Here is a 27,343-nt window from a genome sequence, read left to right on the forward strand (position 1 = left end):
AGATCATTGTGTTAATTGACTAATACTTAGACACTGATTAAGTGCTATTAAAATAATATAATCTTTGTTATTTGCTATAAAGGTATATAACAAATCCTTAATTGCTGCTACACTAGAGTCATGTAAATCTAATTCTGCTAGCTCTTGGAAAACGTTTTTTTTCTGATTGGGCAAGGATGATTAAAATATCACACAGTTCCAAGATGATGTTTGTTTTATTAGAAGATCATATAATGGTTTTAAAATGTAAAAACACTTATCACACTTAAAGATCAAAATATTAAAGCTTTTTCCAAAAACTATAGGATGTGAAGACATACTATTTCTAACCCAACATCCTCAGTACACTACTTTTAAAATGTAAACAAAGGATAATTTAATTTAAAGCATTTAATAGCTGAGACAAGCAATGTGAAAAGCTGAATTACAAAAGAAACAATACAATCTGACATTCACAGTAGAAGTTTACCTTTCCACAACAATTAATACTTCAAGTTCAGTTCTTTCCACCAAAAAGATGCTGTAGTGGAGAAAAGAATATGCTAGGGAAACAAAAACAAAAGATCACATTACACTTATAATACTTCTCTGAGAATAGTAATAACAAGGTTGTTTCTCTGCACTAGAATAACATAACTCCAAGTACAAAACTATTCAGAAGAAGACTGAAAAAAATAAGAGAGGAATAAAAGAATAACTCATGCCATAATGGTCTAGTCTCAATAGTTAAAGGGACTGACATACATTATGATTAATAAAGATTTTTATTTCTTCCAAATCTGTTACCTACCTATTACTGTGGTTGTTGGACTTGCGGTGTGTAGTGAATAGAATACTCTTATGCAGTTCCTACAGCTTTAGAGCACTTTTAGCAATGTCCAGCCACTGTTTGCACAGTTACTTTACATGGTCACTGTTTGCATGATTACTTGATATGGTCACTTTACCTTCTATTTAAAATGATGTATTTTGGAGTCAAAACTACAAAGGCCAAAGTTGCTAAGTGACCAAATAAAGGTCATACTTACCTTAATGGGACCGATCTTCAGTCCCATTCACTCCCAGGGCCTGGAAGGCCCTGTTAGAAGGGGGAATGTGTAAGTCTTAAAAATCTGGTTGTAGATGGCACTCGTTATGTGATACAAGGGCAGTGACTGAAGTCAGTAACTATCCCCTGTGGATTTTTTTCCCACAGACAGATAAGAAAAGGGACATTTATTAGGAATGTGCACCTTTCTACAAGAATAAAGCACATGAGTGGATGTTTCTTTGCCTTGAAGACATTAGTTTAACCACAGAAAAGGTGTATCTACTCTTCAAGATAATGTAGAATCACCTACATGTCCAGAATCAAACAGCCACAGATACAGCAAGGACATAGCCAGCACAAGTGGCTTCTCATGTAAGTGAATTAGCTCACATGATATTTATTCCCTACTATCTGTGTAATGATTTCTGGAGGTGACTTGGAAATTAAACTGTTGTTCACATTTTAAAGAAAAGGTACAGCACTGAAGAAGCTTCCAGGCTGAAGTGTAACTGCATTATATGGAAGTTCCCCAGGCCTCCAACCTTAGATGTTGACCACACTGGGGGAACTTGGTGTGCTGACTCTAAGAGGAACTGTAAGGGGTGTGAAGTGGAGCAGAGACATCATGGCCAGGCTCTGTGATAAGATGGGAACTTGATTGTTCTTGTGCGCACTGGAACCGATAAGCTGCACATTTGCTACCCTGGGCCAACAGCCTGTCATGTTTTTGACAAAATGCTGTACTTTGTTGAACTTTGCCCATTATAATATCATTATAATACCAAAACAAACCTCCATCCCAAAGGCTACCCATATCCAAGGTGCGTCCACCCCTCACTGAGCACACACTCTGAGTTTCTCTGAGCCTATAACTTTAAACAAAAGCAAGAAAAAATTGCACCAATCGTAACCAAGATACACATGACTAGAGTTACTCAAGCTCCACCTAAAAGACAGAAAATAATATAAATTGGCTTAAGAGAGAGAGGATGTCAGGGAAGATACCACAATGAAGGATACCTTCTGACTTCTGGGATCAGTCGACAGTCTGAGCCTCTCCTCCTCTCTCTCCCCCTCTCCACCCCCCCTCCAATGGGATGCCTTTAGGTAAGATTTGAACACTTGGTTATACCAAGTGCCTCCCCGGGAAACTTAGAAGTCTATAGAGTCGCTTTATACCTTTTAACACATTTATAGCCAGGCTGTGTTACTCATACTTTTGGTATTTGTATGTGCTTTGGAGACAGTGAATTTATTTATCCAAAGAACCTGTGTACCTGTTACTTTAATAAATTGCACTACTCATTAGTCGAGCTGAGATAGTTCTCATTGAATGTGACTGAACTCTTCAAGTGTGGCCGTGGTAGTTCATGGAACGCAACTAGGTTGACGGTGTTTTACGTTATTTGTGAATCCATAATCATGATAGTTCAGTACCCTGAACGTGACTGGACTTAAAACAGCTAATTGGGCATCACTCCCAATTACTTTAACCTTTAACACAACCCTATCACAGCTGAAGCTTCCTCTCATACATAAGCTAGTTCATTTATTGTTTTCTGTAGTATCTCTGCTCTGCAATGTTTTATGTAAAAAACATCCACCCACCAGAAGAAACAGGTCTCTTTTAAAAATCAGGAAATATGAGAACAGGAGGTTCTCAACCTCAACTAATGGAAAACAAATAATGGACTATGAGGCAGCTTTCAGTAAGAACTACATCTGATCATAGGTGCAGGTTTAGTACCTTCTCCAGAACTTTGAGAGACCTCTTCCTTTTGACTGCACAATTCTGTTGTTCCTGATTTGGTCCATCTGCTGCAGTAGCTGCATTTCACCTTCAGCCTGACTGGTTTCTGTACTTTGTTCCACACTATATTCCACAGGTTCCCCTGTAACAAACAGGATCAAGAACAAAAATATGAACTCACTCTCTCCATACTCACTGCATACTGACTGACAGACCTTGAAATTGATATGTACAAACACTGACTGACATCTACGAAGTTTCACAGAATCACGGAATGTTAGGGATTGGAAGGGACCTTGAAACATCATCTAGTCCAATCCCCCTGCCGGAGCTGGAACACCTAAATCATGTCACACAGGGACATGTCCAGAGGGGTTTTGCAAGTCTCCAGAGAAGGAGACTCCACAACCCCCCTGGGCAGACTGTTCCGGTGTTCTGTCACCCTCACCGTAAAAAAGTTTCGTCTAACATTTAAGTGGAACCTCGTATGTTCCAGCTTGCACCCATTTCTCCTTGTCTTATCATTGGATGTCACTGAGAAGAGCCTGGCTCTGTCCTCCTGACACTCACCCTTTACATATTTATAAACATTAATGATGCCAACCCTCAGTCTCCTCCAAACTAAAGAGACCCAGCTCCCCCAGCCTTTCCTCGTAAGGGAGATGCTTCACTCCTTTAATCATCTTCGTGACTCTGTACTGGACTCTCTCCAATGCCAAGGAAAAGTTGTTCCATCCCCTTACCAGGGATGGAGGTGGAGCTGACCAGTCTATAGTTACTGGGGTCCTCCTTCTCACCCTTTTTGAAGACTGGAGTGACATTTGCTTTCTCCAGTCCTCAGGCACCTCTCCCAATGCCCACGACTTACCAATGATGATGGCCTAGCAATGACTTCCATCAGCTCCCTCAGCACCCGCGGATGCATCCCATGGATTTATGGATGTCTAGCTTGCTTAATCAGTCCTTAACCCAGCCCTAATCAACAAAGGCAAACTCCTCCTTTATTCTGACTTCATCTGGAGCCTCAGGGATACAGGGCTCCTCAGGAGAGCCTCTGGCATTATAGACAGAGACAAAGAAGGCATTCAGTAACTCCACCTTCTCTTTATCTTCTGTCACCTGGGCACCCACCTCGCTCATTAGTGGGCCTACATTGCCTCTAGTGTTAGTTTTATCTGCAATGTATTTGAAGAAGCCCCTTCTGTTGTTCTTGACCCCTCTCGCAAGGTTTAATTCTAAGGAGGCTTTAGCTTTCCTAGTTGCCTCCCTAAATACTGACAACAGCCTTATATTCCACCCAACTGGCCAGCCCCTCCTTCCATGATCTGTAGACTCTCCTCTTCCACTTGAGTTTGCCCAGCAATTCCCTGTTTAACCATGCAGGTCTCCTGGCTCTCTTTCCTGACTTCCTGCCTGTTGGGATGCTCTGCTCTTGAGCTTGGAAGAAGCAGTCCTTGAATGCTAACCAGCTATCTTGGGCCCCTTTTCCTTCAAGTACCTTGTCCCTTGTCCCACTTCCCCTAGCAAATGCTTGAAAAGGCTAAAGTCAGCTCTACAAGTCCAGGGTTGTGTTTCTGCTCAGTACTCTGTTCCTGCCACATGAGATCCTGAACTCCACCATCTCATGGCCACTGCAACCAAAGCTGCCCTCAACCTTCACCACTTTAGACAGCCCCTCTTTGTTAGTGAGGACAAGATCCAGCAGCGCTCCTCCTCAAATGACTTCAATAAATACAAATTGTGAGGTAAATTTCCATCTCACAGTCCAGTCCTGAAAGAGCTATGCAGCCTATGTCTGTGAGTGGGAATTTGTTATGTTGGATGGGAGTCTCAACCAAAATAATTTGTGGACTACATGCTAGAAAATACCAAACACGATTCTTAAAGGAAAACCAATACAAATAAGAAAAGAAAACCAATTGGTTTCTTATTATAAGAAAACCAATATCTTGTAGTTTTTGACTTAAGATGAACAACAGGAATGCAACATGTAAGAATCTAGGAATTTCTTACTTACATAAACTCTCTTGGTTACAGCCCATGGTAAAGGATGCTGGACTATGCTCACACTGAATTTCTTTGGAATAATTCTGAAAAGAAAAGCAACCCATAAATTGTGTTATACAATACAAAATTCTATTTTAAATGCGATTTTTGTTTATTTGCTTGCTTTAAGAACTTGGCAAGGTCTACTCTTGTTTTGTGTTCATTTTTTACTTTTAGTATGACAACTTTCCTCAGCAATATATTTCTACCCCTCCCTCTCCAGGACATTCACAGACCTAAAGTAAAGCTGTAATTCATTTAGTAGACTTTAAAATATTACATACTAAAAGAGTAACAGCTGGTATGATATAGATAGAGATTTTTTTTTAAATGAGGTGCTGTGAGAAATAACAGCCACTTGACAAAAGAGACCCCTAGACATTAGACCTGCTCATTCACAATAGTAGTCAACAGAGTGACAGACAATTAAGGGGCAGAAGTGAAAAGTGTCAGAAGCAGGAAGTGAGCCAGATTCTATACCCGCCTTTGGTTTCAGTGAGAATTCAGGCCCTCACAACTGAAGTTTCTTCTGGATGGTGTTTCTTCTGAACAGAATCACAGAATCACAGAATCGTCTAGGTTGGAAGAGACCTCCAAGATCACCGAGTCCAACCTCTGACCTAACACTAACAAGTCCTTCACTAAACCATATCACTAAGCTCAACATCTAAACGTCTCTTAAAGACCTCCAGGGATGTGACTCAACCACTTCCCTGGGCAGCCCATTCCAATGCCTAACAACCCTTTCGGTAAAGAAGTTTTTCCTAATATCCAACCTAAACCTCCCCTGGCGCAACGTTAGCCCATTCCCCCTCGTCCTGTCACCAGGCACGTGGGAGAACAGACCAACCCCCACCTCGCTACAGCCTCCTTTAAGGTACCTGTAGAGTGCGATAAGGTCGCCCCTAAGCCTCCTCTTCTCCAGGCTGAACAATCCCAGCTCCCTCAGCCGCTCCTCGTAAGACTTGTTCTCCAGACCCCTCACCAGCTTCGTTGCCCTTCTCTGGACTCTCTCGAGCACCTCCATGTCCTTCTTGTAGTGAGGGGCCCAAAACTGAACACAGTACTCGAGGTGCGGCCTCACCAGAGCCGAGTACAGGGGGACAATCACTTCCCTAGACCTGCTGGCCACACTGCTTCTTATACAAGCCAGGATGCTGTTGGCCTTCTTGGCCACCTGAGCACACTGCTGGCTCATATTCAGCCAACTACCAACCAATACTCCCAGGTCCTTCTCTGCCAGGCAGCTTTCCAACCACTCATCTCCCAGCCTGTAGCTCTGCTTGGGTTTGTTGTGCCCCAGGTGCAGGACCCGGCACTTGGCCTTGTTGAACCTCATACAGTTGGCCTCAGCCCATTGGTCCAGCCTATCCAGATCCTCCTGCAGAGCCTTCCTGTCCTCGAGCAGATCGACACATGCACCTAACTTGGTGTAATCTGCAAACTCACTGAGGGTGCACTCAATCCCCTCATCCAGATCATCGACAAAGATATTAAAGAGGACTGGCCCCAGTACTGAGCCCTGGGGGATGCCACTAGTGACCGGCCTCCAACTGGATTTGACTCCATTCACCACAACTCCTTGGGCCCGGCTATCCAGCCAGTTTTTAACCCAACGAAGCGTATGCCAGTCCAAGCCATGAGCAGCCAGTTTCTTGAGGAGAATGTTGTGGGAAACGGTGTCAAAAGCCTTATTGAAATCAAGGTAGACCACATCCACAGCCTTTCCCTCATCCACTAAGCGTGTCACTTTGTCATAGGAGATCAGGTTCGTCAGGCAGGACCTGCCTTTCATAAACCCATGCTGACTGGACCCGATCGCCTGGTTGCCCTGTAAGTGCCGCGTGATGACACTCAAGATAATCTGCTCCATGGGCTTCCCTGGCACTGAGGTCAAACTAACAGGCCTATAGTTCCCCGGGTCTACCCTCCGGCCCTTCTTGTAGATGGGCGTCACGTTTGCTAGCCGCCAGTTGACTGGGACCTCCCCCGATAGCCAGGACTGCCGATAAATGATGGAAAGCGGCTTGGCCAGCTCCCCCGCCAGTTCCCTCAGTACCCTCGGGTGGATCCCATCCGGCCCCATCGACTTGCATACATCCAAGTGCTGTAGCAGGTCACCAACCATTTCCTCGTGGATTATGAGGGCCACATTCTGCTCCCCATCCCCTTCCACCAGCTCAGGGTACTGGGTATCTAGAGAACAACTGGTTTTGCCGCTAAAGACTGAGGCAAAGAAGGCATTAAGCACCTCAGCCTTTTCCTCATCTCGTGTAATTAAGTTTCCCCCCGCATCCAGTAAAGGATGGAGATTCTCCTTAGTCGTCCTTTTTGTGTTGATGTATTTGTAAAAACATTTTTTGTTATCTTTAATGGCAGTAGCCAGATTGAGCTCCAGATGAGCTCTGGCCTTTCTAATTTTGTCCCTGCACAGCCTCGCAACATTCTTATAGTCCTCCTGAGTGGCCTGCCCTCATTTCCAGAGATTATAAACCCTCTTTTTTCTCCTAAACTCAAGCCACAACTCTCTGTTCAGCCAGGCCGGTCTTCTCCCGTGCCGGCTTGTCTTTGGGCACGTGGGGACAGACCGCTCCTGAGCCATTAAGATTTCCTTCTTGAAGAGTGCCCAGCCTTCCTGGACTCCTCTGCCCTTCAGAACCACCTCCCAAGGGACTCTGCCAACCAGTGTCCTGAACAGCTCAAAGTCAGCTCTCCGGAAGTCCAAGACAGCGGTTTTACTGAGCCCCTTCCTGACTTCGCCAAGAATAGAGAACTCTACCATTTCGTGGTCACTCTGCCCAAGACAGCTCCCGACCACCACATCTCCCACCAGTCCTTCTCTGTTTGTGAACAGAAAGTCTAGCAGGTCACCTCCCCTGGTAGGCTCACTAACCAGCTGCGTCAGGAAGCTATCTTCCATGCTCTCCAGAAACCTCCTAAACTGCTTTCTCTGGGCTGTGTTGTGCTTCCAGGATATGTCTGGGAAGTTGAAGTCCCCCACAAGAACAAGCACTGACGATTTCGCAACTTCTGCCAGCTGCCTGTAGAACTCCTCATCTGTCTCCTCATCCTGGTCCGGCGGTCTTTAACAGACCCCCACCAGGATGCTTGCCTTGTTGGCCTTCCCGCTGATCCTAACCCATAGGGACTCAACCTTATCATTCCCAGCCTCAAGTTCCACAACATCAAAACACTCTCTAATACAGAGAGCCACACCACCACCCCTTCTGTGCTGCCTGTCCCTTCTGAAGAGCCTATAGCCAGACATTGCAGCACTCCAGTCATGAGAGTGGTCCCACCACGTTTCCGTGATGGCAACCAAGTCATAGCCTGCCTGCTGCACGATGGCTTCCTGTTCCTCTTGTTTGTTACTCATGCTGCATGCATTAGTGTAGATGCACTTCAGTTGGGCCATTGCCTTCTCCCACAGCCTTGCCATTGTTCCCCCTGGCACACCTCTAACAAGCCTTATTTCAGCCCCATCCCCCTTCTTACCTAGTTTAAAGCCCTCTCAATGAGCCCTGCCAGCTCCTGGGCTAGGATCCGTTTTCCCCTTAGAGATAGGTGGGACATATCTGCGGCCGTCAGGTCGGGTGCCGAGTAAAGCGCCCCATGGTCAAAAAAAACAAAATTTCTGTGTTGGCACCAGCCTCTGAGCCCCGTGTTTATCAGGTGGGCTTTCCGTGTCCTCTCTGTACCCCTCCCTGCCACTGTAGGGATGGACAAAAACACCACCTGTACTCCTGCTCCATCCACTAACCATCTCAGTCCCCTAAAGTCCCATTTGATAGCCTTCAGGCTTCTCTCTTCAATATTACCACTGCCAGCCTGGACTATCAACAGAGGATAGTAATCAGAGGGGCAAACCAGGTTGGGAAGCTTTCTGGCAACATCCCTGACCCTGGCCCCAGGAAGGCAGCAGACTTCCCTACGGGTAGGGTCAGGCCGACAAATAGGGCCCTCTGTTCCCCTGAGAAGGGAGTCGCCTACAACGATTACCCTTCTGTCTTTCTTGGTGGAGGCAGTCTTGAGGCATGGAGTCGACTTCCTCGCCCTAGGCATCCTCCTGAGTAGACTTTCTACCTCATCTTCACCCACCGGTCTCTCAAGCTCCAGGGCCTCAAATCTGTTGTGTAAGGGCACCTGGGAAGGTGGGGATGGTGGGGGGGGGGCGTTGCCTGCGAGGTCGAGCAGGGACCTGTCTCCATTCCTCCTCAACTCCCAGGTCCCCTCCCTCAGCCCGACAGCGACAGGGCAGGGGGTCCACCCCCATTTGGGGTGTCTCACCCCGGTACCTCTCCTTCAGGCCTTGCAGGGAGTTGCTCCACCAGTCTATCTCCCGCTCACACCCCCTGATGGCCCTCAACCTCTCCACCTCCTCCCTGAGCTCTGCCACCAGGCAGACCAGGTCATCCACCTGCTCACACCTCACACACACAGTATCTCTGCCTCCCTCTGATGGCAGCAACAGGCTCAGACACTCCCTGCATCCAGAGAGCTGAACTGCCGCATTTTTGAGCAGGCAGTCAGTCTGGGTGGTTACAGACTTTCCAGAGAGAGCTCTCTGCCTAGTGTAGACCATTGCAGCCTAGATAGTGGTAGACAGCCAGTAGATGAGTTGTTCTTATGGGCGGGGCGGAACGCTCTGCCCTGCCTTAGCGCGCCCTGCCCGCACACACTGCTGCGCAAACTGCCGCGCCCCGCCCTTCTGACGCGCTCCGCCCTGTTTGCCCGCCCTGGTCACCACGCTCCTGGTCGCTCGTGCTCCCTAGGGGCTGCTTTTGAACATCAGGGTAGAGGGGCGTTGCTGGCTCCGCCTACGCCTCGTCAGCCTCCCTTGTGAGGGCTGTCAGGTCCTGGCGGCTCCCTCGGCTGCATCAAGTGGCCTCAATTCCGTATAAAAAGCCCTGCCCGCCTCGATCCCCCGCTCCGCTGCAGAACACGTCTGCCCTGGAGCCGATCACCTCGGAGATAAGTAGGTCTGCCTCTTTTAGAGAAGTTCTTCTATACTGACTGCTCCCAAAGAGTAACACGCATACTCTTTACTATCTTGAAAAAGCTGACAAACTTGTCAAAAGTCCCTCTTCTGAAAGAATATTTGGGGCTTACAAAAAAGGTAAGGGTTGTTTCAATATCAGAGTTTAATCTGTGCAGGCTGAAGATAACCATGCAACCTGGTAACACCAGAAAATGCGAGCTATTGTATATCACTCCAGAAAAATTATGATCGTATTGCACCTTTGTGTGTGGAGAATGGTGTGGTGGAGTTCAGCTACCCATCAGAGTAAATCCACCACAGAGTTCCAAAAGGTTCTGGACATAGGAGCATCATGTTGTTACACAGAAACACATAGAAATCCAGGTATTTGATTCAAATGTTCACCTCACAAGGAACAGTAGGAGCTGCATCTGTTCCTTTGATACTACCAGGCAAATTCCTTTGTGGACAACCCGATGAGGAAGTAGTTTACCTCCTCTGAAAAGACTCCCCTAAGAGCATGGGATGAAGAAAGGCCAGGAAGGTGATAGTATGGCAGGATTTGAACTAAATTTAGAATAAGTATCAGTATCCTGGAAATAGATCAAGTGCACTGTGACATTTAGAAGGATGTGGAACACATAACAGAAGGAAAATGGGAGTGTTAGGGAGGAACATATTCCCTAAAGGGTGTGCCCAAAGGTAGCTCTGTAAAAGCAGCTTTTTTGCAGACTGATTCTTGATGGCTAGGAGAGAGAGAATCTTCCCCTTCTGACAAGGTCTTTTGAGAACCATAGATTTAGGAAGCAACTGCTTCTAATTATTCCTTCTGGAATAATTACCTCATAAACCTGACCGCTGATGACATAGTGAGAAAACTCATGATACTGTTTAAAGAGGAGGTAGATGCCCACAAGGCCATCTACACAGAGTAGTGTGTGGTGAGCAGTAAGTATTGACACTGAAGTCTGTATCAAGGTCAGCACCTACTGCAGGCCCATTATGGGGCCCTATATGAAGAGGCATCTGAGGTAAAAGAACACAACTAGAGTCTTGAAGTCAAGGTAAGGCATTCTTCAGGTTCGTATCTGAGAGGCTAAGCTTACCCCTATTGTTCTTAGTTTGAGAATCAGAAAAGCGCATGTGGTCTCTCTGTAAAACTCATCATGTGACTAATTTTCATGAGAAGCAATCAAAAATGTTCTCTATCACAGATGCAAGTGAAAAAAAAATTACCTGAAGGCACTTTTATGCTTGCCATTTTAAGAATCAAGGACTAAACAAATGCTGTTGCGTCTTTCTGAGTGTTCTGCAGCTTACCATTTCAAATCCATGCTTTGCTTTAATTATATGGTGAACGTTCTCAGCTCCAGGTCTAAAAATAAACCAAATATTACAAAAAAGAAGCAAACGTAAATAGCCACCTAGGTATGTTATTATAAACCTCTAGCCTATGATATATATACCCTTAATATATATTTGTACTCATATTTCAAATTTTCACTTAAAAAATGAAAATACGGATACATTACAGTAGAGAAGTTTTCCAGTAGAGAAGCTTTCTGCTTCTCTAGAAAAAACAAAAAGCACTTAAAGACAACAGAAGTGTTAAGTGACATAGAAAAGGTGATGAGCAGTGAGTTCAGAAAGCTTGCAAATCATACAAGGTTATTGACATAAAGAAAAGGGCTGACAGCAAAGAACCATAGAAGGGTCCTACAAGACTTGTACATGGAGCAATACAATGGCAGAGAAAATTGTATAGAGAAGTATGAAGTGATGCATGTGGAGAAAAACAATCCGCTTTAAACAGATCAACATAGATAATACAAAATATTATCTATGAAGATAATTAATAATTACATTTCTATCCCTATTAGGTGATAGAAATTCTGACAGCTGAACACTCGGTAGTACCCTCAAAAAAAATCCAAAGTTAGGAAAAGGGAGGAATTACTAGCAAAAGAACAGAAAACAAAATTGAAAAATGGGATTATGGCACTGTACAAAGCCAAGGCTCTCCCACACCTCAAGAATACCATGTGCTGGCTTGGTCCCCCAGCATTAGATGGGGAATCTGGAAAGTTCCTCCTTTTCCGTAAGTTGGAAAGGCTCAGAGAAGAGGAACAAAAGCTATCAAACATACAGAATAGTTTTTCTTTGAGCAGACAAATAAGACTTAACAGACGGGAAAAGAGAAAGTATTAGAGAGGATAAGAATTTTACAAAGTCCAAATAAGGAGAGGGAGAGTGGAAAGGGACTTAGCATTCACTGTCTCTCCAGCACAAGAGACATGCCAATTGAATTAATGGGAACTAGGCTCAAAATGAACAAGTGAAGGAGACTTTTCATTCCAACAGTAGATGACCAGTGGAACTCCTTGACTAACAAGTCCCAAGACCTTTAAAATATGAGTAAAAAATGGACGTGGCTGCAAAGGGAGACTGGAAAATTGCATATAGGAAGAGGGATCCTCTGAGGGTTATTAACTTGACAAACTGCATTAGCTTCAGGAAAGTCTCTAAACTGAAAACACTTAAAGACTGGGAGAGTATTTAGAAGGTACCACAGACATTTGCTCTGTTCCTCTTCTTACCTGAATATCCATTTCTGGCACATGCTAAAGACAGGAAATTAGACAGACCCTTGGTCTGAACTACTGGGTGGGTTCCCAGGTTAAGATCTTTTAATTCCATAATCTTTTTCTTAAGGCACATACAGTATCCCCTCCCACAAAACAAAAATCTCAAATTGACAAATTGAGAGACGGGTTTGTCAAAATAGTTGACAAATCATAATTTTTTTCTTTCTTGTAGTTTAACTACAACCAAACTTGGGGAAGCAGGGTTCTATATATGACTTAAGTACACAATTGTACATTTTATTCAGGTAAGAGGGTCTGCATTGCATTCATTTGCAGATCTGCAGAGTTGTTGTGAGACACTGTGCATAATTTTGGTGTCACCACTTTGAAAGAGATTAAAGTATGGAATGCTGTTCAGAGAAGTGCAGTGTTTTTAGGAAGGGAGAAATAACTTACCACATGAGGTTTAAAACACCTTGTCTAAGAAGTAAAAAAAAATCAAGAGCTGGTATGATTGCAGTGGAAAAACACCTTCCTAGGGTAGGAAATACTCAGAATGAATGAGCAATTCAGTCCAACAAAGTAATCAGAAAAAATGGTAAATGACTTGAAGTCAATGCCTCACCAATTTCATTTTGAAATAATAAATAGACTTTAAAATGATTAATTGTTTTAATGTTCTTCTGCAATAGTGTAACTGTTGGGTCAAGATACAGGATTAAGAGGGAACTGCCAGATAATGAAATAACTACTTCTGAGTATGTATTTTATGGTTAAGGTCAGAAACGGCTATTGAATCCACTTCTGATTCTACAGAAATGGATCTACAACTCACATGTTGGCTAAAAGAGTTTAGAAAGTATTCTAGATCCTGCTCTCATTCTTCACAAATTTGCAACAGTTATTGTCTCTAGAAACACTTGGGCAAAAAAAAAAAAATGAAAGGATTACTTTTGAATGAACAGGAAAAGAACTGGCTTCAGTCTTCACCTGTTCTAATTTCTGCATGAAACAAATTTGGAAATTGGTTAGACTATACAGTAAAAAGGGAAATGATTTGACATGGTCTGTAAGCCACCAAGGAAGGAGAAAGGTGAGCATAAACACTTCAGATTCCAACACTGGATTTGGGATAGTCTGTCATGTATTTGCAAATATTAAGTGCAGGCACTATTTTATTTTTAAAGCTAAACTCTAGATAATAAGGTGATATATTTTAAGCTTGCTAGACTATTAATATTGTGCCTGCCTCTGAAAGACAGTAAAGAATTGAGTTTGAGATTAGCCATGGTGAACCAGTGTTGCACCTTGTAGTGAAGGAGGCCAACAACATCCTGAGCTGCATTAGGTGGAATGTTACCAGCAGGTGGACGGAGGTGGTTCTTTATTTCTACTCAGGACTTATGCGGCCACATCTGTGTGCTGTGTTCTGTCTGGGCTCCCCAGGAGAAGACTTGGACTCACTGGGCAAGTCCAGCGAAGGACCACAAAGATGATTACAGGACTGTAGATCTTTTCATATGATGACAGGCAGACAGAGCTGTGACTGTTTAGCCTGGAGAAGGACCAGTGTGGGATCTTACCAACATATGCTTGTTGAGAGGGAATGAAGAAGAGGAAGCTGTACTCTCTTCAGTAGTGTACAATGACAGAACAAAAGGCAATGGGCACAAACTGAAAAATGTGAAATTGATATGAGTATAAGAAAAAAAACTTTTTTGTGTGTGCAGTTGTGGTCAAGCACTGGAATCAGTTGCTCAGGGAAGTCGTGGAATCTCCACCCCTGGACTTATTCAAAACCTCACTGGACACGGTCCTGGGCAACCAGCTCTAGTTGACCCTTGGACCATGGACTAGGCAGTCTCAAACATCCCTTCCAACCTTCAATGATTCTGTGAAATCCAGAGATATAGATGCATTTTGGAATAACCATCAGTAGTTCAGTTACCAAGCAATCTGAACTGAAAGACGTGTGCAAACACAACACATGTACAGTCTGTGAGACTTTAAAGCACTTTGAAAATAGTAAGCTCAAATGTGTTTTGCCATCAATCTTAGGCTGAGAGGCAGCATTCATTAGCTGACTCACAGAAACAGAATAGAAAATTGTTCCCAGTTTTCCCCTTGTCATTTTTGGCTCAGGTGTGCAAGCCAATACAATGTTTTGTGTAGTTTCTTAATTCTCATCCCTCTGTAATTTTATATACAACATTAAGACAAAGGAGTTAAAGGGGAAGATTTATGTCCCCTATTAAATGGCATTGGAACCTGAAAGCATATGATAAGTCTTCTGCAAATAAGGCCAATACTGCTTAAATTCTTTCATCTAGGAAGAAAACGAAAAAGAACAATGGGGCAAAGGGCTACACAGCAATGATGTATGAGGATGGTCAATGGCACATGAAAAATATTTACGTACACCCTGGAAGAATATTTTGTAGTCAACTGACCTGTTGATACATGACTTTGGGTATGAGGTCTCTGCTTGACCTTCAAGTCTTCTCCTCTTCACTGTTTCTTCCATTTCAGTACTTTCTGACATCTCATTTCTTCTCTTGACCTTCAAAACATTGCAAACTTTGCATTGGTAACATTTGATTTTGACTTGTCTATTTTATAACAAAATTCAAAGTAAATATACATTTAAATTTAGCAAAATTGTTCACATATATATAATGAAAACAAACAAACAAAAAGATTCATGAATAAACTACTAGCTTCTTTATTCAAAGGGTTGATAAGCAGAGAGGCCATCCAGAAAATTATGCTCAACAGTTTTAAGCTCAAAATTGTGCTTTCAGGGCATCATATTTTCTCTGTCTTTAGAAGAGTGCCTTGATTTTACTAGGAGTGTAGTTCTAACAGAGATAGTGGGATTTCTTTGGGAGAATTTGGACAGGACATCTTCACTAACTCCATCTTCAGATACATATCCATATTGAAAACAAATCCTGAGCTCTCATTAAACAAAAGCATTCCAAATTAGCTTAACTTTCTTGTTTATGACATATACAGTACTTAGGAAACAATTATTCAGAAATGACCTCATACAGACTTTTACATTGAGGATATTGGACAGGTCAGTTCAGACTTGTAGAAAGTACACTTAACTAAAGCCAGGAAGGTTCTGAGGTCCTGAGGCAGGACTTCATTAAAGTCCACTGGAATTAACGTAAGTATTTCACCTGACTTGAATGGTTTTAGCTGAGAATTGAATGCCAATTGAAATTGCCTGACTGGTACCTAGGAACTGGAGAACTGTAGCATTGCCTATGTTTAAATACTTTTGGCTGTAATTTGGAATTTCTCTCTCTATATATATTCTGCTTCTACAGACTGTTTAAAATATAATTCAAAACACACACACACAACTTACAAGTTCATAACTGTCATTGTTTACTTCTTTACCTGTAACAGAGGTATTACAAAATTTGGTGAATATTTACACTGGAGTTTCTTTAACCAACTTAAAAGTAAATTTTTGCATTGTACCTCACTTTCTGAGAACAAGGCAGACTATGCTGAACTTGCATATGATATGCTGAAATTGAAAAACTGTAAATACAACTCTAGAACAGCTGTAGAATTAGAATTCCTGACACGTCACATGTTGATGGCAATGGGGACAATTGTTATTCTTGAAAAAGTGAAAGAAGCCTTCAGAAGAGAAGAATGAACTTTAGAACTGTTAGCGTCACACTGTGATCTGGCATCAGATAGAAGATGCAAGGACATCTGGAGCATAGGCTCCAGAAAATATTGACCATCTAACCTCTTATGCATGAGATCCATACATAGTTTCCTGAAGAAAAATCCCCGTGAACAGAAACCAGAAACATTGGTGCCTGAAATTTATGGCATGTTATGCTGCACATATTTTTATAATAGAAATGTTGTACAAATATCTGGGGAGGGCAATTAAATACTGGAGTAAGTAAGGTGTACAGGGAAGTGAGTGAGTTCTCCATGTTTAGAAGTTTTTACATCAAAACATGTTATGTTTGGCAGGGGATGTTACAACACAAGCAAATGAGTGAGACTAAGAGATTACTATTTCATTTTATAAATGAAAGAAGACTAGAATATCTAATTAGCAGTTGTAAGACAAAAAAAGGAAGCTTTCGTTGGGGACCAGTAACAAGTTAGAACAAGAAACTGTAAGAATAAACACTATTTTTTCACAACAGAGAAGGATAAATGTTAAGTCCCACACAGACCTTAGTTGGGGCCTGAGCCTGTTCAGTGAATTCATAGAAAATGTGGAAAATGAGACACTCGTGAGGTGACAACATTTACTAGTTATACAAAAGACATTACCATTATTACTATCATTATTCAGAGAAACAAATGCATTCTTTCTTTATAAAAACAACAACAAAGAATGTGATGAAATGGCAAGTGGAGTTCAATGTCAGCAAGCATAGTAAAGTACAAGGAATTAAAAAATGCTGTCCACATGCAGTACTGGCTCCAACCCAGCTACTGACATTACGCAGTGAATGTTGGGAGCCACTGGTCATTACTTCATGAAAATACTAGCTGAAAAGTCAGCAGTGGCTGAAAAGGCAAATAGAAATCCAGTAAATTATAGCAAAGTAAAACAAAACAAAAGAGAATACATCGCTATTCCCAATTTCAAATCTATAGTACAGTCATACTGAATGCAGTTTTGCTCCCCCTACTTTAAAGATATGGTAGACATGAAGGGCAGAGCAGAACAAGGTATTGAAAAGCTTCTGTTCAAGGACGTCTAAGCACACCTGAACTTTTCAGTTTCGAACAGAACATAACTGAAAAGTCATAGGATATGAATTCATGATGAGAACACAGAAAGGGAAGGTGAATTGTTATTATTGCGCCTACCTCAAATAAGAAGAAAGGGGCATGAAATGCAATGATCTAGCAGCAAGCGTAAAAACAACCAGCAGGACTTTTTCAGGCAGTGCACCCTGAAATTCATTTTCTGTGCCAAAATGGAAAAGAAGGTTCCAAAAGCAACTTTGTAAGTTCAGGGAAAAACAGTTCATGAGAACAAATAGAGAGAGAAATTGACTTGTGAAGCCTTTCCAGTGTGAATTGATCGAGACTGGTGAGCTGTCCTGCAAAAAGTATTTTTGTATGCATGGGGATTTATATACTAACCCAAAGCATCTGTTATCAACCACACTCAAAGGCTAAATTCTGGCTAGCTGGATCTTCAGGCTGAGCCAGGAAGGTTATTCATACAGCTTCAGACTTGCTCCTCTGAGCCTTCAATATGTTTTGTACTGTGGTAGTTGATGCTTTCCATGAACCTGTGACAGGGTATGTCATTCCTGTCATTTTGGAATGGGAGAATATTTGTTCAACAACTCAACAGTTTTAAAAAGACCTTCAGCTTCACCATGATTTTTAAATATGTCCTCAACACTTTTGAGGATAAGAAGGAAATTCACTGGAGAAGTTTCAGGATCTGCTTTATCATCTGGGAGTCCCAGAGTTAGCGAAAAACTATCCCAAGATACTTAGCTTCTTAAAATCAGCCTGAGATAACGCAAAAGAGAAAAGCAGCCTGCAGCAGCGATTCTAGAAGCATTATTGTAGAAAAGTGAAAGCTAGAGGCAGCTTCCTAAGCTTTTTTTGTCTGATGGGAAAAGGTGAAGAGGGATTTATCAGTGAAGACAGAAGTATTTACCTTCTGAGTATGCCATGGGCAAGATCTCCAGAGAATTATTTTTTTTTCTGCAGATGCTGCTAGAAGACTTCCTGTTCAGATGCCTATAACTGAGCTGGCAAACGTCATATGTAGATGTATATATCTGAAAGCTGCAGCAGAATTACTTCACCAGTGTTTCAATGAAAAAGCTAACCTCAGAGTAGAAAAGTAAATTTTTATTTAAGAGCAATAATGGCACCATGCTGCAACATACTCATTTGTTTCCCGAAATTATCCAAACATAACCCTACAGACTTACCAAAAGATAAATTTTGCTGAAATGAGTTGAGTTCTAGATACATAGTGCAAATGTAGGGATAAGGCAAAAGATGTACATTTTTGTGTTTGAATCTCATTTTTGATACTCTCTCCCACTTATGCAAATCTGAGAATGATGTTAAGACTTATGAACCTAGCACTAACATTTTAAAAGTACAGGAGTCCTGAGAATGCCTTACAAGCTTCAAAAATCATACTATACTGAACACATGTATAAAGCAGCAAATACAATCTGTGGGTACTAACTTTGTGAAAAAACACTAGTAACACATAACAAAAAACACTCATCCAGGTGATACTCTTCCATCAGTAGCTTGTATTAATATGTTGTGTTTCCTTAACTGTATTTGGCTCAAGTCCTGACATTCTCCCTCAAGCAACAACATGCCAGGCTCTTCCAACCCTATGAATAAAACCTAATCAGCATTCCTAACTATAAGGTAATTATTTTAGAAATCAAAAGGGACTAGGATTCATATGAGTAGCATCACTACATCTACTTCATAGTTCAAAATGAGGAAAAAGAAAAGATAACTGACATGACAGCCAGCACCTATGAGCTCATACATGCAAGATTGGGTGGTTCTAGACAGCAATTTCCTTACATGCTTCTGATACAAAGAAGAAACAGATAAAATGAACATTTTTAGCCTATTTGCTAGCTGAAACTAACATCCTGAGGAGTGGAGATGGAGACCAAGATTTGCCTAGATGAAACACTTACACGATCAGTTCCTTTAAGGTATGAAATTGCTCACTTGAGTTTTTCTTCAAGGACTTCCACAGCTGGTGATTAACTACAAGTTATGCTGCAGCTAGGAGTTCTACACATAACTACAGGACTAATCTAACACAGTAGCCCTCTGAGATTGCACTTGTCATCAAGGACAGTGCTAGCTTGTAATGTGGATGGGCTTCCAAATTCTAGAATATAAATGTGTGAATCAAAGACTCCTCAAGCATGCAAGCAAGGCTAGCTGAGCTTTACTGAAGTAAACCAACAATAAGGCTGGATTTTTTTATCTACAGATCTTAGATGAGGAGAGCTACCCTCTGTGATCCCAGTTATGTTGTTTCAAAAGTCTGGGCAACTTGGGAAAGATTTATGTTCCCACTAGTATTACCAAATAATGCTCTTCACATACCTCAGTCATGCAGCTGGACTTTATCAAAGTGTCAAACATGGCACACAAACAATTCCAGAATGGTATCTGAATGTGCAGGTTTAATTCCACACCAATGCTTGCATAAGTCTCAGGAACACATTACCCTTACAGAATCTTGAACAAATTGACCATACAAATGAGATCTAATCCCACACTCTGCTGTCAAGAAATGACTGTCATAAAATAAAAGCCATTTAATGAAGAGATGAGCAACCATCAAATGATCATGTCTGTCAAAATGGAGATAAAGAGTACATAACCTGCAGCAACTTCTGGGTGATATCCATCAGATTTGACATGGCTATGGAAAGTTGCATGAGAAGTGCTGTTGAAATGGTTGTGTGGTTAACATTTATCAAACAATAATTTGCTAGTTAATCTTCATTTTGTCTCAGCTTTCCAAAACCCTGGGGATTTTCAAGAAACTGGTGGAAGACCTTTTATCAGTTCATATATCCATGAAATAGGAATGTGAATAAACAGAAACTACAGCTAACATCCTCTGTGAAAACCATGTATTCTTCTAGTTCAAATAAAAATGTCTCAAGAATTCTGCATCTCAAGAAAATTCAGAGAACTGAAGGAACGGCAGACAATTTGTATTTCTTTCAATATTTCATGTCTGATGATGCTCTTGGCTACTTTATCTTCTTGGCAGTAACAGGACTAAGTTGTGATCATGTGTATCAGGTTCTGACAGAGAAAAAGACGATGATCTCACTTTTGCCTGCTCACATGAAGTGTGGCAATACTGCAGTCTTCTAAGACTGAAATGGAATGCCTTGAAGGCAGAAACACATGGGTGTTCATTATTTGTGGGCATCCAGAACTATAGGAGGTGATGCCAAAGGCCATAATGTCATTCAAAAATTGACTCACCTTAGGATCAAAAAAGACTTTTCATTGAATTGACTTACTTTTATCTTAAACAAGACCAACAGGACTTCTTTTTGTTTTTAAACTAAACCAACTAGAATAGAAACATTAATTAATGCTTGTCATTTAATTACTGTCAATTTAAATGTATATGATGTGGAATACGCAGCAGACATAGCTAAATTATGTCAAGTTGTGCAAGAAAGAAATAAAGGCTAGTACACTCTGATGAAAAAAAAAAATCTAGAAGAAGAAGGAGCCTCTAGTTGAGCTGCTAGCCAGAATAATCCAGTCTCAAGCGCTTCAGAATTTACATACCAAAATCGAAATCCCCAGGAAATAACACTCAACAAAACCAGCACATGTGAATATTCTAATATTAACTTCTTTATGCCTATACTGTGCAATGGCATAGAGCTTTTACATTATTTTCTGATAGCAAATCAGGCTGAGCCACTAAATGCCTCTGTAAACTTCAGGGAAGAAGGAAAAAATCTGGTCACTGGTCACAAAGAAATAAATAGGATGAGCAAAATAAGATGAATTCATTTGTTCTAGTTTTATTTCTATACTTCAAAGCTTATATTGAAGATGTGACCAGAATAACTAGATGACAACCCTATAGGTATAATGTGTTCAAAACCCAATCTAGTCTTCCAGCTATCTCAGATCTACCTCTAACTCATAATTACCTCTCCTTGTAAAACTCACTCCACAGGTATTTTTCACTTCTCTCAGCTCTCAGTGGGTATGCAAGCATATACTCACATTTGCACCCTCCCAAGAAACAGCTTTTGTATTAAACATTCATCTAGGCAACGTAAGAATTCATGAGAACACTACCCTATTCTCCTGAGGTCAAGCTCAAACTTCTTCCTGAACAGACTGAAGCCAGCTTTACAGAAGCAATCCTCCCTCAGAATCCCATGACTGTTATTTAATTCTAATGTACCTTACCAGAAAACTACTGTAGTCTTTTCTACCAGTGAGCCAAAGTTTCTGAGTCTGTAAGGAACGTTTTACATTTCATTAACAGCTTTAAACAATGCACTAGCTTTGTTTGCAAGTGCATTTGGTGAGTTTACTATGACTTCATATATATGCTTTTGTTTTGTCTGACTAGATCTGACTTGGAATGCAAGATCATTAATCTAAAAACAATGCAAAACACCCTTCTGAAATCAATTCTTTGGTGAAGGCAACAACTGAGGTGAGTCCTCGGCTAATGTGAAGTTGTGAAGCTCAAAGTAACTAAAGATCTGCAAAGTACTGTATGTGAATGCTGAATTAAGTAATGCCCAACATATTCATTGAATCATTTATTTTTATGAGGCTGAAAGGATACAGGGAAAGACAGTGAAGTGGTCTGTAGAAAATGGATGTAAATCGTCAAGATTTCCAAGGATTACTCGAATTGCTTCCTGGAGATAGAGAAGATGAAAAAAAAAAAAAAGAGGGAAAAATATTAACAATATATCCACAATTCCATTGTGAAGTACAGTTTCAAGGAGTGGGAAAAATTTAAAATAACCTTACAGTTTGCATGAGTTGTGGAAAGCACATTCTAGATACATACAGCTTTGCTTATCCTTTTCCCCTTCTTCTCCCCACTCCCCCTCTGTATCACCTTGAGTGCACTGCAGTAAGACTAATAGAAGTTGACTTGAATGAACATCTTAAATTAACATAGAAACACTTGTTTTTCTGAAGGACATGGGCTTTTAAATTTACGAAGTTTCCTTTTTCCAGCAAAACACATTCGGTATTTATTTCAAAAATAAGAATATTCCTCTTTCTCTGAATGCTGAACCAATTCAACTTAGAGAAGAGGAAACTAAGGGATGACCTCACTGCTATTGACAGCTTCCTCATGAAGGGAAGCGGAGGGGCAGGCACTGATCTCTTCTCTCTGATCACAGCGACAGGACCTAAGGGAACTGCATGGAGCTGTGACAGGGGAGGTTCAGGTTGGATACTAGATAAAGATTCTTCACTGAGAGTGTGGTCAAGCACTGAACAATGTTCCCCAGGGAAGTGGTCACGGACCCAGCCTGTCTGTATTCAGGCAGTGTTTGGACAATGCTCTTAGATACATAGTTTAACTGTTAGTTTGCACTATGTGGAGTCAGAAGTTAGGCTTGATGATCCTTGTGCATCCCTTCCAACTCAGGATATTCTATGATTCTAGTTGTAACAATTCATTTACAGAGAAACTGTAATTCAGCCCCAACAAATTCCTGTTTTACAAAAAGGAAGCTTTTTTTTTTGGTATTATTGTTAATTATTTTTCGAAGACGACAAATAATAATTTTCCATATCAAAATCAGCAAATTGTCTTCAACAATATTTACAATGCTATTACCATACTCTGAAGATTTTTTAAATTAAGTAATAGGAGTATTTTTTAAGTAAGCAACATATTTGCCTCATTTCCTTGGGAATGAAAGGGTCTTTCTTCTGTCTCAAATAGGGAAAAGATGAGGAGATCTCATCAGCTATGACCAAGCATGGTTGCAAAGTAATGGCATCAATACAAGAACATCCACTGGTTGCACTGGCTCCACAGTTACGACAAAAGCACATGCAATTTAGCATTAGGAAGAAAACACTCTGTCAATCCAGTTTTGCCACATGCAAAAAAAGCACATGCAATTTAGCATTAGAAAGAAAGCACTCTGTCAATCTAGTTTTGCCACAGCTCCTTAAAAAACAGGAGTGTTTCACAGCTAATGAAGCCTAAGAAGTTAAAAGTAGTGGTCAGGTCCTACACCAAGAGTGAAACCATGGGAAAATTCTACTTCAGAATGAATCTGAACAGGAATCAGAACAGAATGGTGTGTAACTAGCTCCACAAACATGAGTTTCCATTTATCCAATTCATTAGATTATTTGAAATATTTCAAATAAAAGCATTATTCTTTTTTTTCCAGGCCAATTGTGCATTCATTTTGATGAAATTATTTGAAGTATTTTTTCACCCTTGTACTTTCCCAAGTTCTCCATTATTCTATTTAGAAATGTTTCATTTAACATGATGTTCACAGCCCCGTAGTGAATAAAAGATTTACACAGCTGAACATTCAGCTAAGGCCCCATGGACCTGCTTTATATCCTAGTCCTACCTCTAACTCCTTGACAGCACTTTCAGTGTTATCTAGTTCAGAAGCACTGGGAAACAAACAGAGAGAATTAGTCCCACCCCAGTCACAAAACAATGGAATTACATTCATTGGCAGAGTTCAAATTACAACAAAACATCATGAACAAGGCATATTCTCACTACATAGAGGAAATACTTAGCAGGAATTTGAATTCTTAAAATATTGTTCTTAAAAATTCTATTACTTCAGTAGGATTGTTTCTTTTGATTTGTGTCCATTTGTATACTGTGTGCACATAGACAGAACAAATAAGAGGTCAGATCTTTTCAGTCAATCCCCACTAACTATTATGATTTCTTTTTGACAAGGTGGCCTCAAACTAACACTTCTGTCTTCCAACCTATCAATTATCCATTCTACATTCTAGTCAAGAGACAAAAAGAAGCCATCAGAACTTGTCCCTTAATTCCATCCACAATGCAGAACCGTTGAAGAAATGGGCTTCGCATCACTGAAGTAGGGCCGTTTGATGCTGGTAATTGTGTACTGCCTACATCAGACTTTGCTCTCACAATGTTAAATACATCTTTTGTAAACTAGCTTCTCAAACGTTGCTTGCTGCTAGGTATCAGCCAACAATAAAATATACAGTGAGAAATAAGGTCTTTAAAAAAATCAGAATCCATTAAAAAGTAAACAAATCACATAATTGTTACTTGGAAATAAGTAAATTAAGTGGAATATAAGTAATCATGGCATGCAAGTATTCTCTGATTTATGGTTTGGTAGTGCAGTCATTTTTATATCTAATACATTCAGGGTCCCTAGTCAGAACTTGGTCAGAGATGAGAACTTTCCTTCCTCTTCAGAAATGCTCTCTCCTTGTTTGACACTAACAAGTTAATGAAAGGAATTGCACAACATGCCACAATAGGAGGAAATGGATATCACCCATCCAAGTCTTACACTGTGGTCATGATGACTTCATTAAGCAGCAGGGAAATGAAAGATTCAGTAAGGTGATGAGGAGAAAAAGGTGGAAAAAGTGGAAGAAAGCAAGGAACATTCCAGGGTCTCCTGGCACAGGTGTCAGACTTGCTATCTGATTGCAGGGGATTCATTTGGCTGGATTTGGGGGCACCTGGGAAGGGGTGATTTTCTTTTTAAGCCTGGAATGCAGAGATGCACAAATGGAGTCATCTTTCTGACTTTAAAGAAAGAAAGAACCTTTATTGTTACCTCATTTTCCCTACGTATTTAGAAGACCTTCAGTGAAGACAACTTCACACTAGCAAAAGCCAGCACATGTCACAATCAGCTCTGTGATCAGCTGGGATCAACTCTTTCAAGTTTCTGTAGGAAATCTATCCTGAGAGTGGTCACAATCTTATTGCGGGGAAAACAAGTTTCACTTCCCAAATCCCAAGGCTGGCTGATAATGTTTCTCTGAACATAAGACTATATATGCATGTAGGAGTTACAATTTTACATTTTACTCTCTTTTACGAATTAGGAATGAATCAGATGCTTTGCATAAGTACCCCCTATCACTTCATTTCAGTGTGGCAAAGGACACTGTGGCAAGGGCTATATATCTTCCATAGACATCTCTTGTCCCTGTTGCATGAACATGGTGACTTTCACAGCAAAGAGACAGTGAAGAAAAAAGATTTTTGAGTTGTTTCTCATGTTTCTCATCCAGCTTCAGAGCTATATTCAGAATCTCTGCCAGGTATTAAAGATCTTGAAAACAGTCCAAATTTAATTCAAGAAACATCTGCAAAAGGAGTTCTGCCTTCTGAAGAGGAAGATCACAGCTGCTCTGAGCTACTGCTAGATCAGATACACTGATTCTTCTCTCCAGTGCTTAAAGGCAAGATCATCTAATTCATAACACATTATCTTTAAGTCTTCTTCAGCCTAATAACAGTTACTTCCTGAATAAAACCAGGCTCTGGCAATGTCTTTGTGTATGTGATTACCCAAGGAAATTCACTTTTGTTGAGAAAACCACTCATAGACAGAAACTCAAGGGAGTCGTTCCATATGGAATTTTAGCCCTGCTGCATAAAAACAGGTTTTTTATGATGGCACAGGGCTTCTCTGTTTCTTTGATGCAAGCATATCTGCTGACCCAAAAGGACCTCAGTCTTAGTTCCTGTATGCTTGCCATCATCTGGAAAGAGATATAATCTCAACAGTTTTACAAGACTTTCCAAAAGCCTTTGAGGGCATCACCCTTGAACTGCTGTCTGCTGATGATCACAGCCTTGAAGGATGTACACAAAGAGACAGATTATGCTAATAGAGCCACTGGTTTTGCTTATTTTAATTTTATTAATGTTTATGAATACTAACATTTATACTAACATAATAAACTATTAATATAGTTTATCAGAAGTTGACAGTAACAAAGTATAAAGTTTCAGACCAAGTTTCAGATATACAGAACACTCCTGTGGCAGAACACAATCTATAAACACCTGGTTTTGAATGCTATTCTTAAACCTGAGCAGTAGTATCTCCTTTTGCCAGAACAGCTTAAACTTCTATGATGATTAGAGCCCACAGCCTCAAGGATTGAGTCCCCTCTCAAATTAAAACCTCCAAAAACTTCTTGAGTGGGTTGGTCAAGGTTTTGTTCACTCACAAAAGGATCTGTTTATCATATCTGCATGTCTGAATTAGCAAATACAAGCAGATTCCTCCAAGGCAATAGCCTCAGGGAATATTATTTTTTCACCTTTTAAAGATCAACCTCCTTTCGTGTTTTACATCTTCCCCATCTGACCAGACTAACCAGCACACTGCGATTAAGTTACTTTGCTGTCTAGTAACTGTAACTTCCTATTTGAGGCTTACCACACAACCATTACCTCCCACAACTCTTATTCATTCATTATCCTCTGCACACCCAAAGGCTATTTTCCTTTCTCTTCCTTGAATGCCAGCAACACTGACAGACTAAAATACTGTCCTTTCACTATCATTTCTCAGGCTTGTCACTACGATACCTTCTATAAATTGAGAGAAGCAGTTATCAAGGAAGTCCTCAGTTCCTCTACCTGCAGGAGAGGCATGCTGTTGTTTCAAAACAACAAGTTTGTCTTAAACATTTGAAATAAGAGTGGCAGTGGAAAGGGAACCTTCAGAGAAAAAAATCCTGAGAGTAAAAGAAACTACTCCCAGGTGCCAGGGAGAGTTTCTAAAGACTGTGTATATATCCACGAGTGCATTATTGCAAGACCAGCAAAAGGCAATTTGCTAACAACTGACAGCCTAATAAATAAGTACACATTGAGTATGGAGCTCCAAGGTTCTACAGCTTCTAAATTTGATTCTATGATTCTGCAGTGGGTAATATTGGTGGTAGGGGGACAGTTGGACCAGATGACCTTGGAGATCTTTTCCAACCTTAATGATTTTATGATTCTAAATTAAAAACAAAATTTCAAAACACTGGCAGTAAAAATAGACTATTTTTCCAATGAGGCAAGAAATCCATACAGGGAACTGAAATACAATATTTTTTTATGGCTCATGTTACTCTCCCATGCCAATGCTCAGTGTGTACAACAAACTAAAGCACAACAGCAGCTTTTAAGTGACAACTTTCATAGTGAAAGAAGGCAAGAAACGAGGAGCCCCCAAAATTTGTATTGACATTCTCATATTAACTCAGTTCTACAAATGATTATCAAGCTGCAGGTTGACTTTTCAGCTTTAACTTTCTTACCTTTTGAAGCTACCATAACGGATTTTAAACTTATACACAAGTCTGCCTGCATGAAGAAACCTTGTCTCAGGCAACAGATATGTAAATGGTTTTAATGACAT

General features: G+C 40.9%; 1 protein-coding gene across 1 annotated transcript; it reads right to left on the bottom strand.

The window, feature by feature from the left end:
• Positions 1–496: 496 nt before the first annotated feature.
• MAJIN (membrane anchored junction protein) lies at positions 497–27,343 on the bottom strand. The gene is made up of 10 exons (XM_050714247.1): positions 27,243–27,343; positions 23,528–23,573; positions 21,751–21,826; positions 18,344–18,469; positions 15,766–15,797; positions 14,840–14,949; positions 11,125–11,179; positions 4,798–4,870; positions 2,778–2,922; positions 497–542 (listed from the first exon to the last, which is right to left on the bottom strand). Exons 1-10 carry the CDS (start codon positions 27,341–27,343, stop codon positions 497–499), a joined length of 810 nt encoding a protein of 269 aa, XP_050570204.1.

Source organism: Cygnus atratus, chromosome 17 (genome assembly GCF_013377495.2).
Source record: "Cygnus atratus isolate AKBS03 ecotype Queensland, Australia chromosome 17, CAtr_DNAZoo_HiC_assembly, whole genome shotgun sequence".
Lineage (NCBI taxonomy): Eukaryota > Metazoa > Chordata > Aves > Anseriformes > Anatidae > Cygnus > Cygnus atratus.